This window comes from Siphateles boraxobius, unplaced genomic scaffold (genome assembly GCF_051911475.1).
Source record: "Siphateles boraxobius isolate OS27281-9 unplaced genomic scaffold, OSU_SipBor_1 61, whole genome shotgun sequence".
Lineage (NCBI taxonomy): Eukaryota > Metazoa > Chordata > Actinopteri > Cypriniformes > Leuciscidae > Siphateles > Siphateles boraxobius.
In genome coordinates this window covers 13,785,001-13,804,746 of record NW_027509188.1, presented here as the reverse complement: position 1 = coordinate 13,804,746, position 19,746 = coordinate 13,785,001, and the positions used below count along the sequence as shown (strand labels likewise).

Sequence of the window (19,746 nt, the reverse complement as noted above, 5' to 3'; positions counted from 1 at the left end):
GATGTGAACAGTGTTTTTTTCTGTGGGACATGGTAAGTCCCTTCGGGGTGGACTTTGGGCTTTTTCACTTTGTAAACCTATTCATTCATTCATTCAGGCCTTTAGCGTCGAGAACGACGATTGGTATGGCGCTTCAGTCTTCTACTGTCGAGGAAGTCTTTGTACTGCTGGCAAGATCTTTTGACACCAGATCTTATGGAGGCGTGCCACATTGCTCGGTCACCAGCAAGCGTTTCCCAGTTTTCGCTTGGAAGGCCGAACGACTGAAGGTCACGCTTCAGGACATCCTTGTAGCGGAGCTTCGGCCGGCCGACTGGGCGAGGGGCATCAGCAATTTCGCCATACAAAATTGCTTTCGGTAACCGGTTTTCTTCCATGCGGTAAGTGTGGCCAGTGTGTCTCAAACTCACTATAACATGCACAAAAAAAGATATATAAAAATAAAGGAAAGGAAAAAAAGCATAATATGAGCACTTTACGTAAAAATCTATCTACCTTTGCCATTTTAACCTATAAAAACATGCCAAAGAACATCGCAACTTTCATCGCAACTTTTTACAAAAGCGCCCGCAACATCAGGAAATTAAGGCCGCAACAAAGGGACTGTCTAGTGTGCATTTTATGTTTAAATTCTGCAAACAGAACAAAGTTGTGTATGACTATTATTTAGTTGAACTTTTTCACCCCTTTAACAACGCTCACATCTTCCGTTGTGTTTGGTCACTGATGTCAAGGTTTATGTTCGCAGAGATGTGAAAACACGTCAGACAGTTGTATTTGGAGATAATAATGGTTTACTTACCGCTGTGTCTTTGGCGTTTTTCCTCTTCTACTTTCTTTCTCTGTCTTTTGGAAAATCCTGAAGGGTATGAGAGGGTATGTCGATCCCATTAACATCAGTGTAGTTGATGGATGTGCGCTGAACACTGGTTTTTCCATGCCTTCTCGATCTCATTGTGTAGATCGTGCAAGGAATGGAAGGCTCACAGGAGTTGGAGCATTATGTCTGGAAAGAAACCATTCACCAAGTCACAAGCTGTCTCTTCCCTAACATGCTCGTACAGCAGCTGAAGCCTTGCTAAAGCGTGTTCCATAACACTCAATTCAACATACGCGGGGCAGGGTGGCTGTGAGGGTTTGAGTTGTACATCCTCTTCACCCTCATCAGCCATCTCCCGCTCTCTTGGGCTGCCAGCAGAGCACTCGCTGCCGGATCAGAGGATGTTAGTGACAACACTTCATCTGGCAGCTCATTCTTGGAGCCTCAGAGGGGCGTGAGATTACCACCTCTCTCAAACTCCTCGACGAGCTCCCTCGGACTCCAATCGCCTGGCACAGATGCCTGTCCCTAGTCCCTCGAAAAGAGGGCAGACGAGAGTGTAGATTTCTCAAGGGAAAAACTCATAATTAGCACGAGCTGTTCCCTCAAGAACTGATCGTGCTTGCTCTGCGCCCAAACAGTAAACACACAAGTTGTGTGTGACATCAAGTGTCAATATCTTAGACACGGATCCACACACTTCCTGAAGCGTTTTTCACACGCCATGATTACCTTTGTACGTTTCAATCTGAAAACTTCACAACAAAACAGTCCCTGGAGACGAAAAGAGGATGACGTTCTCTAGCCGCCCCTAATCCAATTCTGGGTCATAGGCTATCGCCGGTCAATACGATTGCAGTGATTGGATAAGTGTTTCAAGCACCTGTTAACGCAGAGGTATTCCCGAAAGAGTCATCGACGCAGTGTCCTGTTTCCGTTCTCAGACCTGTAAGCTCGCGCTCGGTCGGCCCAAAATCCGGCATCCAACCAGCGCGGAAGGTCTTTACGTGTTACTGTCTTTTCTCACGGCAAAGTATTTTTGGTTAAATTCAATACATTTTCTCATATACAGTATATTAACTACTTATTTCATCTGACTCCATAAATGAAAAAGGTTTTAATGATATCTGAGCATCAAGTGTCAGCGAATGTTTTACTATTATTTTTTAAACTCTTGAATGAAAATAATGTCAAAGTAAATTAGAATAATCAAATGTAATAATTTATTATGTCAGGTAAATGTATCATGCCAATTTCATAATCAGTTCAAATATAATCAATACAATAACCTCAAATGCTCTGGAATAAAGAGAAAAGATGCAAACCCGACATTAGGAAATACATGAATGCTGAGAGTCTCGGCTGCTCTCAACATTCACGGGCTGATCTGAGATACAGAAAGGCCTCGAACCCCTTGCTACATTTCATTATATACCAGAAACTTCTTTCTTCTTTCTTAAAATAAAAAATGCACACATTTAAGAAAAGTCAGGGTTCTTTAGTTAAATGGGTTTTATTTTAACAAAGTTATTACATTACAAAATTTTAAAAAATGACTGCCTTGGTAGTTCTAGTGTTAATGTACTCCATGTTTACTTCCGTATGACGTCTTCCAGTGTTGCCAAGTCCGTGGTTTCCCAACCCTCCTAACTGCGATTCGGCTAGTTTTGAGGAGCAATTGGGTGGATTTTGTTGTGAAAGCCTGGCAACCCTGTTTGTATCGTTCTTTGCGCATGCGGGTCAGTTCAGAACCATGATCTGTTCACACTGGAAATCTGATACTGGCCACATTTAAAACAACATGAACAGCTGTACAAAGAAATCTGTGCAAAAATCGGAATTGAGCATTAAGGTTCACAGTGTGAACATAACCAAAGATAAACTTTTACACACATGCTGCACACATTATTGTAACAGTTAAGTTATAAGTAACTGAAATAAGCACAAATGTCAGGGGATGACAAAACACCTCCAGGGCCCAAAACCTCCTCGGACCCCAGAGACCTTTTTGGTTGAAACATTTTGTACAATGTTGGCAGGTGAAGAGACTCTCTGCAGTATGAATTCTCGTGTGGACTTGAAGTCAAGTCACCTTCATTTATATAGTGCTTTTAACAATATAGATTGTTTCAAAGCAGCTTTACAGTGATGATACGAAATTAAAGTAACAGAGATTGTTTTGGTTTTACAGCAGCTCTAGAATAAAGTTAATGTCCAACTAAACTTAGTTTTCCATGAAGGTTTCCATGTTGAGCCAAACTCCCAACACTGTTGTCAGGTCTTAAGGCTTTTCTCTAGTGTGAATTCTCATGTTAATATCTCATACTTCTCTCCAGTATGAATTCTTATGTGTTCTTAATAAGGTTTAACATTGATCGAAACTCTTTTTGTACACTATTGGCAGGTGAACAGCTTCTCTCCGATGTGAACTCTCATATGCCTGTTAAAGGTTCCCTTTTATGTGAAACTTCTTCCACTCTGTTGGCAGGTGTAAGGCTTCTCTCCGCTGTCAACTCTCACGTGGACTTCAAGGTTTCTCTGATTACTGAATCTCTTTACACACCGAAGGCAGATGAAAGGCTTCTCGTCTTTGTATACTCTCATGTGGTCTTAAGGTTTTTACATTAATCAAAACTGATTTTGTACACTATTGGCAGGTGAACGGCTTCTCTCCGGTGTGAACTCTCATGTGGTTCTTTACGGTTCTAAGTTGACAGAAACTCTTTCCACACTGTTGGCAGGTGTAAGGCTTTTCTCCGGTGTGAACTCTCAAATGCCTGTTAAAGGTTCCTTTTTGAGTGAAACTTCTTCCACACTGTTGGCAGGTGAAAGGCTTCTCTCCAGTGTGAATTCTCATGTGGTCTGTCCAGGTTCGATGTTGACCGAAACTTCTTCCACACTGTTGGCAGGTGAATGGCCTTTCTCCAGTGTGAATTCTTGTGTGGACTTCAAGGTTTCTCTGACTACTGAAACTCTTTCCACACGGAAGACAGGTGTAAGGCTTCTCTCCAGTGTGAACTCTCATGTGGGCTTTCAAGTTTCTATCATGATTGAAACTCTTTCCACACTGTTGGCAAGGGAAAGGTTTCTCTTCAGTGTGAAGTCTCATGTGGGCTTTTATGGTTTGACGTTCACAGAAACTCTTGCCACACTGTTGGCAGGTGTAAGGCTTTTCTTCGGTGTGAATTCTCATATGCCTGTTAAAGGTTCCTTTTTGAATGAAACTTTTTCCACACTGTTGGCAGGTGAATGGCTTCTCTCCGGTGTGAATTCTTGTATGGTTTTCTAAGGTTTGACGTTGATAGAAACTTTTTCCACACTGTTGGCAGGTGAATGGCTTCTCTCCAGTGTGAATTCTTATGTGGGCTTCAAAGTGTACTTTTTGAGTGAAACTCTTTCCACACAGCTGGCAGGTGAAAGGCTTTTCTCCATTGTGAATTCTCATGTGGTTTTTTAAGGTTCGATGTTGATAGAAACTCTTTCCACACTGTTGGCAGGTGTAAGGCTTCTCTCCAGTGTGAATTCTCATGTGGTTCTTTATGGCTTGAGGTTGATAGAAACTCTTTCCACACTGTTGGCAGGTGTAAGGCTTCTCTCCAGTGTGAACTCTCATGTGGTTCTTCATGGATCGTCGTTGACAGAAACTCTTTCCACACTGTTGGCAGGTGTAAGGCTTTTCTCCGGTGTGAACTCTCATATGCCTGTTAAAGGTTCCTTTTTGTGTAAAACTTCTTCCACACAGTTGGCAGGTGAATGGCTTTTCTCCATTGTGAATTCTCATGTGGTCTTTCCAGGTTCTTTGTTGATTAAAACTCTTTCCACACTGTTGGCAGGTGAAAGGCTTCTCTCCAGTGTGAACTCTCATGTGGTCTTTCAAAGTTTGATGTTGACTGAAACTCTTTCCACACTGTTGGCAGGTGAATGGCTTCTCTCCAGTGTGAATTCTTATGTGGGCTTCAAAGCATACTTTATGAGTGAAACTCTGTCCACACTGAGGGCATGTGTAAGACTTCTCTCCAGTGTGAACTCTCATATGGTTTTTTAAGGTTCCATGTTGATAGAAACTCTTTCCACACTGTTGGCAGGTGAACGGCTTCTCTCCGGTGTGAATTCTCATGTGGTTCTTTATGGATCGTCGTTGACAGAAACTCTTTCCACACTGTTGGCAGGTGTAAGGCTTTTCTCCGGTGTGAACTCTCATATGCCTGTTAAAGGTTCCTTTTTGTGTAAAACTTCTTCCACACAGTTGGCAGGTGAATGGCTTTTCTCCAGTGTGAATTCTCATGTGGTCTTTCCAGGTTCTTTGTTGATTAAAACTCTTTCCACACTGTTGGCAGGTGAAAGGCTTCTCTCCAGTGTGAACTCTCATGTGGTCTTTCAAAGTTTGATGTTGACTGAAACTCTTTCCACACTGTTGGCAGGTGAATGGCTTCTCTCCGGTGTGAATTCTCATGTGGTCTTTCAAAGTTTGATGTTGACTGAAACTCTTTCCACACTGTTGGCAGGTGAACGGCTTCTCTCCTGTGTGAATTCTTATGTGGGCTTCAAAGCATACTTTTTGAGTGAAACTCTGTCCACACTGAGGGCATGTGTAAGGCTTCTCTCCAGTGTGAACTCTCATGTGGACATTAAGTTTTCCTTTTCTGTTGAAACTTCTTCCACACTGTTGGCAGGTAAAAAGGCTCTCTCCAGTGTGAACTCTCATATGGTCTTTTAAGGTTCCATGTTGATAGAAACTCTTTCCACACTGTTGGCAGGTAAACGGCTTCTCTCCGGTGTGAATTCTCATGTGGTTTTTTATGGTTCGAAGTTGACAGAAACTCTTTCCACACTGTTGGCAGATGTAAGGCTTTATTCCTGTGTGAACTCTCATGTGGTTCTTTACGGACCGTCGTTGACAGAAACTCTTTCCACACTGTTGGCAGGTGTAAGGCTTTTCTCCGGTGTGAACTCTCATATGCCTGGTAAAGGTTCCTTTTTGTGTGAAACTTCTCCCACACTGTTGGCAGGTGAAAGGCTTCTCTCCAGTGTGAATTCTCATGTGGTCTGTCCAGGTTCGATGTTGATTAAAACTCTTTCCACACTGTTGGCAGGTAAATGGCTTCTCTCCGGTGTGAATTCTTATGTGGGCTTCAAAGCGTACTTTTTGAGCAAAACTCTTTCCACACTGAGGGCATGTGTAAGGCTTCTCTCCAGTGTGAATTATCATGTGGACTTTAAGGCTTCCCTGATTACTGAACCTCTTTCCACACTGAAGGCAGGAGTAAGGCTTCTCTCCAGTGTGAATTCTCATGTGGACTTTAAGGCTTCCCTGCTTACTGAAACTCTTTCCACACTGAAGGCAGGAGTAAGGCTTCTCTCCAGTGTGAATTCTCATGTGGACTTTAAGGCTTCCCTGCTTACTGAAACTCTTTCCACACTGAAGGCAGGAGTAAGGCTTCTCTCCAGTGTGAATTCTCATGTGGACTTTAAGGCTTCCCTGCTTACTGAAACTCTTTCCACACTGAAGGCAGGAGTAAGGCTTCTCTCCAGTGTGAATTCTCATGTGGACTTTAAGGCTTCCCTGCTTACTGAAACTCTTTCCACACTGAAGGCAGGAGTAAGGCTTCTCTCCGGTGTGAATTCTCATATGGACTTTAAGGTTTCTATGTAGAGCAAAACTCTCTCCACATTGGTGGCATGTGTAAGGCTTTTCTCCGGTGTGAATTCTCATGTGCCTGTTCCAGCTTCCTTTTAGAGTGAAACTTATTCCACATTGATGGCAGGTGAATTGCCTCTTTCCAGTTCTCATGACTTTAGGTTTTCCATGTCGACTGAAATTCTTTCCCAACTTAAAACAAGTTAAATAACTTCTTGTACTTGTATTTTGAGCTGTTTTTCGCATGGAAATCTTTTCAGGCAGTGAACAACTGAAAGATTTTTCTCCAGTTATGAAATCAAAAAGATTCTCATCCTGATCTTTCTCTTCAATTTCATTGAGTACTTCCCTCTCCTCTTTCAGTGCCATTAGGTCTAAGGTGAAAAAAGAAAGAAAAACGAAATGTTAACCCCAGTTTAATGGCATTAATGGCAACAGACATCAAAACATATCGATATGTAATGCATCAAAACCAACAACTTCTATTCTATATACCAGGGGTGTCCAAACCTACTCTGGAGGGCCGGTGTCTTACAATGACTAGCTCCAACTTGGCCCAATACACCTGCCTGGAAGTTTCTTAAGTTGCCAGAAGACATTGATCAGCTGGTTCAGGTGTGTGTAACTGGAGTTAGAGATAAACTTTGCAGGACAGTGGCCGTCCAGGAACAGGATTATATCTCAAAGTTATACAATCTAATTTTTTCATTCTTTGAGCGATATGAACTTACTCTGTCAACTTTGGAAAAAAGGTAAATAATAATACATAAAAGTAATACATTATTGAAAGCTATTATAAAGGGTTGCTGAAATTTCTAAATGATTTCATGCTGCACTGTTTAGAATATGATAAAGGTGAGTGGGTTGTCATTGCAGTTTGGGGATTTAGACGCCAAATACAGAAAACCAGTAAAAGAAAGTAAGTTCCACGTGTATGTCAATGTTTTGGGCCAAAAAAGGGGTATTAAAAATAAAGTATAATGTCTTACAAAAGGTTAAAAAGTTGTCCAACACAATTTCAAACCAGTAAACAGAGTTTGTTGATTCAGTGGATTGGACTTAATCATTGTCCAAACGCAATGTTTTCAATTTTGTCTTTGTTTAACTGAAGAAAGTTTTGCCACATCCAACTGTTGACCATCAATGCATTTGCACAGGGAGTCAATGGGGCTGTAATCGTTAGGCGATAGGGATAAGTAGAGCTGTGTGTCGTCTGCATAGCTGTGGTAAGCAATTTGGTTCTCCCTCATTATTTGGCTCATTGGGAGCATGTACCGGTTGAATAGGAGTGGCGCAAGAATTGAGCCTTGAGGGACTCCGCATGTCATGGATGTCCACTCAGACTTATGGTCTCCTATACTCACATAATAACCTCTGCCTCCTAAGTATGACCTGAACCATTTCAGGACTATCCCAGAAAGCCCGACCCAGTTTTCCAGCCTGTCAAGAAGTATGTTGTGATCGACAGTGTCAAATGCAGCACTGAGGTCGAGTAGTACCAGCACTGATAATTTGCCTGTATCAGTATTTAAGCGAATATCGTTTATTATCTTTATGAGCGCTGTCTCTGTACTGTGGTGCGGTCGGAAACCAGATTGAAAATTGTCAAAGTATCCATTCGACCTTAAGAATTTGTTCAGCTGATTGAAAACAACTTTTTCAATGATCTTGCCTATGAAAGGTAGATTTGAGATCGGTCTATAGTTGTTTAATATGGTCTTATCCAGATTGCTCTTTTTCAGGAGGGGCTTGACAACAGCAGTTTTCAGGGAGGTCGGAAAACTCCCAGAGAGAAGTGAGCCATTTACCACTTCTAGGAGATCTGCTTCTAAGCTGTGTAACACACTTTTGAAAAAAGATGATGTTTTAAGGTGTTTAAAGATGTTTAAAGTTGATGTTTTAAGGTGCTGTACGGTTTCTTCCAAAATTTTGCCATCAATTTCTTCGAAATCAGACATAGTGGCTACTTTCTCAGGCTGTTGTCTGATCTGCCTGACCCCAGCGCAACTCAAGGATGAGCTGATCACCTTTCTGATATTATTGATTTTCTCAGAGAAGAAAGAAGCAAACTCACTGCACTTTCTCACTGAGAGCATTTCACTGGGAATCTGGCTTGGGGGGTTTGTCAGTCTCTCTACAGTAGCAAAAAGAGTGCGCGTGTTGTTTATATTGCTGTTTATAATATTCGAGAAGAAAGTCTGTCTAGCTTTGCCTAGTTCCTTATTGAAAGCATGGATGCTGTCTTTGTAGATGTTATAATGGACTACAAGTTTTGTCTTCCGCCACATGCGCTCTGCTTTTCTGCATTGTCTTTTCATATTTGGCACTGCTGTTGAGTTTCTCCAAGGTGCTTTTTGTCTGCCACTCTTCTTCCTGACTTTCACAGGAGCAATATCATCAATTACACTCTTAACTTTTGAGTTAAAAGAATCAAGGAGAAAATCAACAGAGTCAGCAGATATGCTTGGTGTTAAAGATATAGCCTTCATAAATAGTACACTAGTGTTCTCATTTAAGCATCAATGACACAAATCTAGCTTCAATGGCAGGATATATCACTAGGCTATATCAAAGAAAATACAGAAATTATCAGACAGTGCTATGTCCTTAAAGGGATAGTTCACCCAAAAATTATGTCAGTATTTACTCTCCCTCATGTTGTTCAACCCCGTAAGACCTTCGTTCATCTTCGGAACACGAATTAAGATATTTTTGATTAACTCTGAGAGCCGGATCACTCCTCCATAGGCTTGTTCAGGGATTGAAACTTGCCAGCCCCGAAAAGTTATTAAAGATATCGTTAAAATAGTCCAGGTGACTACAGAGGCTCAATCTTAAGTTTATCAAGCGACGAGAATACTTTTTGTGCGCAAAAAAAAAAAAAAAACGACTTTTTTTCAACTATTCATTTCCTTCTCTGTGGGCCTCGTGTCAGTTCACTACTGATATAGCGCAGTTCTTCTGTTGATATACAGTCGGCCAAAAGTAAGCCTACGTGTGACGTAGCTCTACGCTATCACACTACCATAACCGACTAGAGGCCCACAGAAAAGGAAATGAATAGTTGAAATAAAGTCGTTATTTTTGGCTTTTTTGTGCACAAAAAGTATTCTAATCGCTTGATAAACTTAAGATTGAGCCACTGTAGTCACTTGGACTATTTTAACAATATCTTTAATGACTTTTCGGGGCTGGCAAGTTTCAATCCCTTAGAAGCCTATGGAGGAGTGATCCAGCTCTCAGATTTAATCAAAAATATATACGTGTTCCAAAGATGACGAAGGTCTTACGAGGTTGGAACAACATGAGGGTGAGTAAATACTGACAGAATTTTTGGCTGAACTATCCCTTTAACAACAGTCGATGAAATGTTTAGACCCTTACTGATAAGTAAATCTAGAGTGTGTCCACGATTGTGTGTGGGTACATGTGAATGCTGAGTCAGATCAAAATATTTTTAAACAGTTTTGATTTCTTTTGCCATATTGGTTTCTGCATTATCTATGTGAATGTTAAAATCTCCAGCAATGGCAAAGCAGTCAAACTCTGAGATAATTGTTGATAACAGTTCAGTAAAGTCCTCATCATTATTTACAGGCCTCCTAAATATTCTCCAGCCTTTGCTAAGTAGAATGTGTGTAGCACTGTGATGGATTTTTAATAGATAAGATAGTAAACTTTTAGAACTAATGTTTCTGACTCTAAAAATCTGACCTTTAGATTATCTAACCTTATGATAAACTTTTACCTGACTTACCCTTTGGGTCTAATATTATGACTAACTCTTACCTAACTTCCCTTTTAGGCATCCTAACATTTGAACAAAATGTACTATTCGAAACTAGTGAAAACTCATGACATTGATTGTGTGAGTGTAAAAATAACAAACATGGGAAATTAATCAATCAAATTTGGGGAAATTATGTAATGTTTCATGTCATTTTTTGCCATACCTAAAAACTGTTGTATTCGGGTTTACTGATGGGATTCCGGCCGTGATTAAAGCATGTTCGAAGGCATTGTCTGAAGTCTGTCTGGTTATTATAGCTGCGCAGCAAGTTAGGGTTAGTAGGCTCAGCCGACGTCGATGTGTAGACGCGCTAGAGTATAAATATTACAGGAAAAAAATCTACGACAGCACCTTTTAAAATTTGAGAAAGTCACTGTTAGGAGATAAAAGGAGATAAAATATAAAAGCGATAGAATTGTGTATTTTACTCAATTTAGTTTTGGAATAATCAATTACCCCAGTTTGCAATAGATGTAAAACAGAGGAGGGTTCTTTGTCCCAAACTGTTAAATGTTTGGACTGCCATGTTTGATTTTTTCTCCAAAAGTTTTTCAAAAGCAGGTTAAGCCAGACCATGGTCTAGCAATTCTCTGATCTTCTGAGACATTAAACACTCTTTCAAACTCTCAGCAATGACGGCTATTGATGGGCATGACTCTTGCAAAAAAAATCTATAGGTTTGATTATATATGTGCACAGGCGTGTAGTCTGTCTTTACAAATTGACCTCAACAAATTGTCTGAATTTTGAGATCACAATAAACGTGACGGACTAGAATGCGTTAAGAGCTCGCTCAAGTACTGGGAAGCTAAACCATTTAGTGCTTTGCAATTAATCAACAATATTTTAAAAATGTATATGATGTTTAATAGGGAGCCAATGCAGTGTTGACAGAACCGGGCTAATATGGTCCTACTTCCTGGTTCTGGTAAGAACTCAAACTACAGCTGGTTCAAAACGCAGCAGCTAGTTTTTTAACCGTGCAGGGCAACCACCCATAACAGCACTACAATTACATTGCATTTACATTTATTCATTTAGCAGACGCTTTTATCCAAAGCGACTTACAAATGAGAACAATAGAGCCAGTTAAAATAACAGTAGGACAACAATACGTAAGTGCTATAACCCCTCTCAGTTTAATTTTAGTGCAGTTTTTATAAATAGAAGAGAAGAGAAAGTGTTAGTATTACTGAATCAAGTGCTGCCAAAAAAGATACATCTTCAGCAATTTCTTGAAACTGGCTACTGACTCAGAAGCTCTGGTTGAGTTAGACAGATCATTCCACCAACAGGGAACAGTCATGGTAAAGGTCAGAGAAAGAGATTTTGTGCCTCTTTGAGATGGTACCACAAGACGACATTCGCTAGCAGAGTGCAAGTTTTTGGATGGCACATAACTCTGAAATAATGAGTTTAGATAAGAGGGAGCAGTGTCAGTGGTTGTTCTGTAGGCAAACGTCAGTGCCTTGAATTTAATGCGAGCGGCAAATGGCAACCAGTGTAATTTTGTGATGAGAGGAGTGACGTGTGCTCTCATCGGCTCATTAAAGACTACTCTGGCTGCAGCATTCTGGATCAATTGTAGAGGTTTGACAGAGCAAGCTGGAAGACCAGCCAGGAGAGCATTACAATAGTCCAGTCTGGATAAAACAAGTGCTTGGACAAGGAGTTGTGTAGCATGCTCTGTAAAGAAGGGCCTGATCCTCTTAATGTTGTGCAAGGCAAATCTGCAGGACCGGGCAGTTCTAGCAATGTGGTCTGTGAATTTCAACTGATCATCAATTACAACCCCAAGGTTCCTAGCTGACCTTGATGGAGTTATGGATGACGAGCCTAGCTGAATAGAGAAGTTGTGATGAAGTGTCGGGTTGGCCGGGACCACAAGTAGCTCTGTCTTCGGAAGGTTTAGTTGAAGGTGATGGTCCTTCATCCAGCCAGAAATGTCTGTTAGGCAGGCTGAGATACGAGCAGCTACCGTCAGATCGTCAGGCTGGAATGAGAGGTAGAGTTGCGTGTCATCAGCGTAGCAATGATAGGAATAGCCATGTTTCTGAATCACAGATCCTAGTTATGTCATGTAGATGGAGAAGAGGAGTGGTCCAAGCACTGAGCCCTGAGGCACCCCAGTAGCTAGATGTTGGGTCTTAGATGCCACACCTCTCCATGACACCCTAAAGGACCTACCTGAGAAGTAAGACTCGAACCATTGGAGTGCAGTTCCCGAGAGGCCCTTCATCTTTAGGATTGACAGGAGGATCTGGTGGTTAACTGTGTCAAAAGCAGTAGACAGATCCAGCAGGATGAGGACTGAGGATTTGGAAGCTGCTCTTGCCAGTCTCAGAGCTTCAATTACTGAGAGCAGGGCAGTCTCAGTTGAGTGTCCGCTCTTGAAACCAGACTGATTGTTGTCCAAGAGGTTGTTCTGTGTAAGAAAGGAGCAGATCTGGTTGAAAACAACTCGTTCAAGTGTTTTCGCGCAAATGGAAAAAGAGATTCCGGTCTGTAACTTGTTAGATGTGCTGTTTTAGATTGGGTTTCTTAAGCAGTGGGGTTACCCGAGCCTGCTTAAAAGCTGTGGGAAAAGTACCAGTGAGAAGAGAGGTGTTTATGATGTGCGTGAGTGTGGGTACAACTGAGGAAGAAATGGCTTGAAGTAGATTAGTGGGGATTGGATCAAGCGGACAGGTAGTAGGGTGATTGGAAAGGAGGAGTTTAGAGACTTCCGCCTCTGAATGTAGAGAGAAGGAGGGTAGAATGTGTGCGTTTGTTGGTAAAATGTGTGTGTCAATTTGTGGATTGGTAAATTGGCCGCTTATGGTGGTTGTTTTTTCTATGAAGAATGTGGCAAAATCGTCAGCTGTTAGGGTTGATGAAGGAGGAGGAGGAGGGTTAAGAAGAGAGGAGAAGGTTTTGAAAAGCATGGGAGAGTCAGAAGAATTGATAATTTTTCTGTGATAGTAAGCTATTTCAGCAGTAGAAATATTAGCAGAGAAGGAAGAGAGGAGGGATTGATAAAGACCCAGGTCTGTCGGATCTTCCGATTTGCGCCACTTCCTCTCTGCACCCCTGAGTTTAGTACGATGTTCGCGGAGAATATCAGATAACCAGGGGGCAGAGGGTGTGGCGCGGGGTGGCCTGGAGGAAATGGGACAGAAGTTGTCCAAGCAGGATGTTAAAGTGGAGAAAAGAGTATCAGTTGCACTGTTAGTATCTAGTGTTGAGAGCTGATCAGGTGGAGGAAGTGTGGATGAGACCAAAGAGGATAGGTGAGAGGGTGAAAGTGAGCGTAGGTTCCGTCACTACAATAATCTAGGCTTGATGTCATGAACTCCCTGATGGAGTTTCATCAGGGATTGAAGAAATATAGAGCTGAGTATCATCAGCATAACAGGGAAAACTAATTCCATGTTTCCTAATGATATCTCCTAAAGGTGGCATCTACAGAGTGAACAGCAGCGGTCCTAGTACTGAGCCTTGTGGTACGCCATACTGAACTTGTGATCGATAAGACATCTCTTCATTTACCGCTACAAACTGATAACGGTCAGATAAGTATGATTTAAACCATTTCACTCGCCTACCTCAAAATAGAAATATCTATGAATAAAACATCTAAAAACTAATAAATTGTTATTCATCTGTTGCACAAAAGCAACAATAACAACTAAAGAAAATAGAAATTATTCAGAGAAGATTTTTGCAGCGTTAAACAATGTAGCCAATCACAGACATGTGTTAATTTCTTAAACGCATTGCGTTGGGTCCTGTGGGTGCAAGTTTCTAGCTCTAACTACTTTAAATGCTGACATCTGGGCACATTTAGGCTTTTATGAACAAGCTGGTAAGCACGACCTGAAGAAGACACGCTGTGTGTAGCCTAAATCATGTCACGCACAAATAAAATATGTAGGGGCTAAAGTAAAATTGAAAATTGAGGATGCAGTGCACGAATTAATGATATTGAGAAGAGGATCTATGACTTCTGGAAGCATCTCTTTCAATAGTTTAGTCGGTATAGGGTCTAGCATACATGTTGTCGATTTAGATGATTTAACGTTTAGAAAACTCACCCTCTCCTATAGCAATGAATGAATCTAATTTTCCGTCAGTGAGACTACACCGCACTGTCTGTTGCGATGCTGTAGTAGACGGTTGCATAGTTATAATATTCTCCCTGATATTATCAATCTTGTAAGTAAAGAAGGTCATAAAGTCATTACTGTTGTGCTGCTTGGAAACTTCTGGGCTTGAAGCTTTCTTTTTCGTTAGTTTAGCCAGTTTCAAATAAATACCTCGGGTTTTGTTTATTTTCTTCTAATAAGGTTGAAAAATAAGCAGATCTAGCAGATTCTAGCTTTTAAGCCCTCTCTGTACACAATCGTGCTCTCTTTCCATGAAATGTGTAAAAACTCAGTATAGAACAGTCTAAAACGTTTTCATATAATGTTACGTCTGCAAACATGGATAACACTATTCTTTTCTCAGCCGCGATGATATGACAACTTGCAGTGCTACATAGAAGACATTGTCTCTCAGTCCTACTTTTGCTCTTTTAATTGCGTAACGTATGTGTCTACATTCCATCTCCGTTATCAGGAAACTCCCAGCACACAACACACACAGCTCTGCTTTCCTACTGCCGGTGCAAATGAACCCAGGAATATGGCCCAGGCGGTGCATGAGTTCTCAGGGACCCGCCCAGATGTGTGCGACTGGAGAGCAACGGCACCATCCGGCACATCGGCATATGATAGTCCGACATCGGCGCAACACCTGGACACATTTCCAACCTGCATGTGTCTTTCAGGGGATCGATGATTCTGAGGAGATTTTGCTCATCTCAAATGAGACCCATTTCTGATTGCAGGGATACGGGAACCCTGCAATTAACGGAAATCTGTCGTAGCGACGGAGAACTTTAATCCCTGTGATTGGCACTAGCTATGTTTCCAACCAAAGATGTGAATTTATACTATGCACAAAATTGGAATATTGCATTAAACATGTGTTTCTATCATAGTTTTTGCACATTTCTCCCCCCAAAAAATGTAAAGGTTAATTTAATACAATTTTTGAAGAAAAGGTTTTTCACATGTAAATTTAATAAGTGACAATGTTACCCAATCCTATCAGTGGGCATTTACATTTAAGTCTTAAATCAGAGACTACTCTTTGAACAGACAGCACAGGGGAAAAAATAATGATATACTATGATAGTTTTGGTGTAGAAAACTATCCATTTCATAGAAACAGAAAACCTGCCCTTAAACAGCATTTGCATTATTTTCATTTAAATACAGATGTCATTATGTCAGTGAGTGCTGTTTGTTCCTTAATGCTAAATAATGTCACTCACAGCTTTATATACAAGCTAGTTTATTTATAAACAAGCATATACAAGCCATTTATTTATTTTCAACCTAATTTTTATAGGGTAAAATGTAAAGGTCGACCGATAGTGGATTTTACCGATATTTAGGTTTGCCCGAACTTGCCAATAACCGATTAAATCAACCCATATTTTTAAAAATGGACACTGGATTAAAAACAAAAATAACACTACAAGTAAAACAGTGCTGAACTGAAATGTGCTAAATTAAATAGGCTAAATCTGTAAATATGAATATTAAAATGAGAAGTTCTACAGAACAAATTCTACAGAAAAGAATGTAAACATTAAAATATTACAGGTCAAATGTGTGTTTCTTTAGCGATAATCCATAAACATAAGTACAACTTGGCAAGTCCCATTTGTTAACAAGCATGTATTAGCTAGCTTTCATGAGCTATATGCTTTTTGGAATATCAATTTTTAGAGCATGTATTAATATTGGAGCAATACAATTGTACCTTGATCATTCATGTTAGTTCATAGTACATTAACTAAGGTTAACAGAAAAAATAAAAATTAACTCAATTTTAAAGGTATTAGTAAATGTTGAAATTAACAAACTAACAATGAACAATACTTACATTTAGTTAAAGCTAAAAATGTAATCTACTCTAGTAATCTAGTAATTTTTACAGTAATCTGTAAAAAATAATAGTTATTTTAATAATAGGTAAAATAATAGTTATCAATTGTAAAAAATTATAATTATTATTATAAATAGTAGGCTATAATAGATAACAATACACTTATACACTATTGCCACTTACAATAATAATAATAATTAAAGCTGCTAGCAGCATTTAGCGGTGTTCAAGCAGTTAAGGCATTTAAGATTTTTAACCACACAACCATCAAAAGACATTAAGTTTTATGCAGCAAGCATTTAACCACTGACATCATAGATGGAATATATGGAAGCTTATGTGTAGCAATATTCAATTTGAAATGTAATATGCAAAATGATAATGCAATATGTAAAATGACAATGCATTTCTGTATTTAAATTTACATTTTCCATTACATTTGTGCAACGTTTGGTGCAAAATGAAAATGATAATTCAATTATATAATTTACATTTGCCATTTCATACATATGTTTTAATATGTAAATTGAATACATATTTTAACGCTTTATAAGTTGCAAAATTAAAATGAAAATGTATTCAAGAAATTATTAGATCTGTTTAAAATGTTCAAGCAAAAACTGTAGCAAAATGATATTTTAAATGTTATTTTTCTTAATTGCATTTACACTCACAGTTAAGACACTTGCGATTGCATTTTCATTAAATGTCCCGCAATGAATGTAGCAAAATTCAATGTGCAAATTGAAAATGCATTCCGAGCCGATCACGCCCCGCCCTGCCCCCTCCCTCCCTCCCGCCCGCTCTTGTCAATCACTGCGTGAAGTTGGCCCCGCCCCCACCATATGCAAAACGTCGGCAAAATAGGCTCAATCGTTTTTACTTCATTTGTGCTGTTACTTTGTTTTATTGTTTGTGCTGCTTCAATTTTTAAGATATTTAATAGATATTTAAAGAATATTTACAGGTCATTCTGAGGTCACCCAGCCCCCCACATCCTCCAAATAAAATAGTCTCGTTCGTTTGTGCCGGTTAAAGTTTTGTTTGTGCAGCTTCGGTTTTTTAAAATATTAGACCAATTATAGACGATGGCATCGAAACCCATCTGATTCCGTGATGGCCCTATATATTTATAAATATCTGATCAATATGCTTTATAACATAGAAAAGGGAGATGGTTAAACATCAAATGAGTCACTTTATTGAAGATTACATTCAAATATGGTGAAATAAAGAGCGGCCACATTTTTCGGTATGAATATGACCCGTCAGATTCCGCGACACATCTAGTATATTTATAAATATATCTAATCAATATGCTTAATAAAATATAAATGGGAGATGGTCGTACATCACATGAGTCACTTTATTGAACATTACAGTCAGTTATTAAGAAATAAAGAGTGGTCAAATGTTTTGGTAGCTATGAATTTGACCCGTCATATTCTGTGATCTCAGAGTATTAGGCCAATGCATGTGTAAAGAAAACCTGTAGGATCTCCAACATTATTTGGTAATTATAGTTAATAGTAATAAGAATAAAGTTAAGCATATGTGTATCAGACAATGAGGATATTTAATACAAAACGAAACAATCATTAACAGAGTCCTGCATCAGACAACAACAGCAGAGCATAATGTTGACATCAAACGGGTGATGAGGCAGAACATTCTCCCAGACGGTCCAACAACGCACTGGTTCTATCACCTGCAGACGCCGCGTAATAATCTTCGGAAACACTACAATTTCTCTGTTCACGATCCTCTTCATCTGCCAGTAAATGTACGCTCGTATCAGCTCTGCCGCCGCCATGTTTCCTTCCAACACCTCAAAATGTTGCCGAGCCCCGCCTTGATGCAGTGATTGACAAGAGCGGGCGGGAGGGAGGGAGGGGGCAGGGCGGGTCGTTATCGGCTCGGAATGCATTTTCAAATTGCACATTGCATTTTGCTACATTCATTGCGGGACATTTAATGAAAATGCAATCGCAAGTGTCTTAACTGTGAGTGTAAATGCAATTAAGAAAAATAACATTTAAATGATCATTTTGCTACAGTTTCTGCTTGAACATTTTAAACAGATCTAATAATTTCTTTAATACATTTTCATTTTAATTTTGCAACTTATAAAGCGTTAAAATATGTATTCAATCTACATATTAAAACATATGTATGAAATGGCAAATGTAAATTATATAATTGAATTATCATTTTCATTTTGCACCAAACATTGCACAAATGTAATGGAAACTGTAAATTTAAATAGAGAAATGCATTGCCATTTTACATATTGCATCATCATTTTGCATATTACATTTCAAATTGAATATTGCTACACATAAGCTTCCATAGGAATAGACCATGTTTTAGCATGATTTACCGTGATATAACACATTTCAGTGTGATTTTTCATGATTTACCATGTTCCAGTATGATTTACTATGAATCTAGCATGATTTACCATAGTTTACCATGATATACCAAGTTCCAGTCTGATTCACCATGATTTACCCTGTTCTAGCTGTTCTAGTTTTAGGCCCAAATTGAAATCTGTAGCGCCACCTATGGGCCAATCGGGGTCATACTCTGATAGGTTCTCCCCAAAAGTGTGGCCTACCATCTGGCCGAGTTTCAAGTCTCTAGGCCTTACGGTTTGGGCTGCACGATGCGTTTTAGGGCAATTTTTTTTTTCAAATAGCAAATACAATAGGTTTTCAGCACTAAAGTGCTTGAACACCTAATAAGAATGAGACCTTTTTGACAGTTATAGCGCCACCTATGGTCCGATCTCCATGAAACTCTGCATGCTTCTTCACCATGTCATGACACATATGCTCATCAATTTTTGTAAAGTTCTGAGTTTTTATTTATGATTTATAGGCTTTTGAGTGTATTAAGCCCCGCCCCTTTTTCTAAATGACCCTGTTACAGCCACCCAATTGCAAAATTTCAACTTTTTTTCGATAATTATTGATCTAGAGAGTCCAGAGAATTGTCCTAGACTGGTCTGGTTCCGATCGGGCGAAAAACCAGGGACTAGTTCGCAAAAGTAGGTTTTGGACAAAATTGGACGTAAAAAAAATTGTTTAGGCCCAAATTGAAATCTGAGACATACATCTTGTTCGTCTTGAGCCAAGGATCACAGTGGTGTCTAGGAGTTATTAGCAATTTAGTACTTTTGGTTGCTGTAGCGCCACCTATGGGCCAATCGGGGTCATGCTCTGATAGGTTCTCCCCAAAAGTGTGGCCTACCATCTGGCCGAGTTTCAAGTCTCTAGGCCTTACGGTTTGGGCTGCACGATGCGTTTTAGGGCAATTTTTTTTTCAAATAGCAAATACAATAGGTTTTCAGCACTAAAGTGCTTGAACACCTAAAAATATTATATATGTTATTGTTATTATTTAATTCCCGTTCCCACGCAGTTAACGCTACAGTTTCATTCATTGCCATTCACATTAGATGTTTCCTTTTCAAATCATCACTGGACGGAAGAAACGTGAAAATGTTAGCATTTTATT

At 39.7% G+C, this 19,746-nt stretch overlaps 2 protein-coding genes across 2 annotated transcripts in view; both read right to left on the bottom strand.

Moving 5' to 3' along the window:
- Positions 1–2,317: 2,317 nt before the first annotated feature.
- Positions 2,318–5,188, bottom strand: LOC143718314 (uncharacterized). The gene has a single exon (XM_077209371.1). The coding sequence runs from the start codon at positions 5,103–5,105 to the stop codon at positions 3,468–3,470; it is 1,638 nt and encodes a 545-aa protein (XP_077065486.1). The 5' UTR covers positions 5,106–5,188; the 3' UTR covers positions 2,318–3,467.
- LOC143718365 (uncharacterized) overlaps positions 2,318–19,746 on the bottom strand; it is an 18,300-nt gene continuing 871 nt past the window's right edge. Inside the window, exons 3-4 of the mRNA XM_077209469.1 lie at positions 6,409–6,832; positions 2,318–3,296 (exon numbers count right to left, since the gene is read on the bottom strand). Of these exons, the coding sequence (XP_077065584.1) occupies positions 3,278–3,296; positions 6,409–6,832 (443 nt within the window). The 3' untranslated portion in view covers positions 2,318–3,277. The remainder of the gene's footprint in view (positions 3,297–6,408; positions 6,833–19,746) is intronic.

Bases quoted from the DNA above. Each gene is read 5' to 3' on its own strand.
- LOC143718314 (XM_077209371.1), bottom strand. From the start codon at position 5,105: ATGAGAATTCACACTGGAGAAAAGCCATTCACCTGCCAACTGTGTGGA.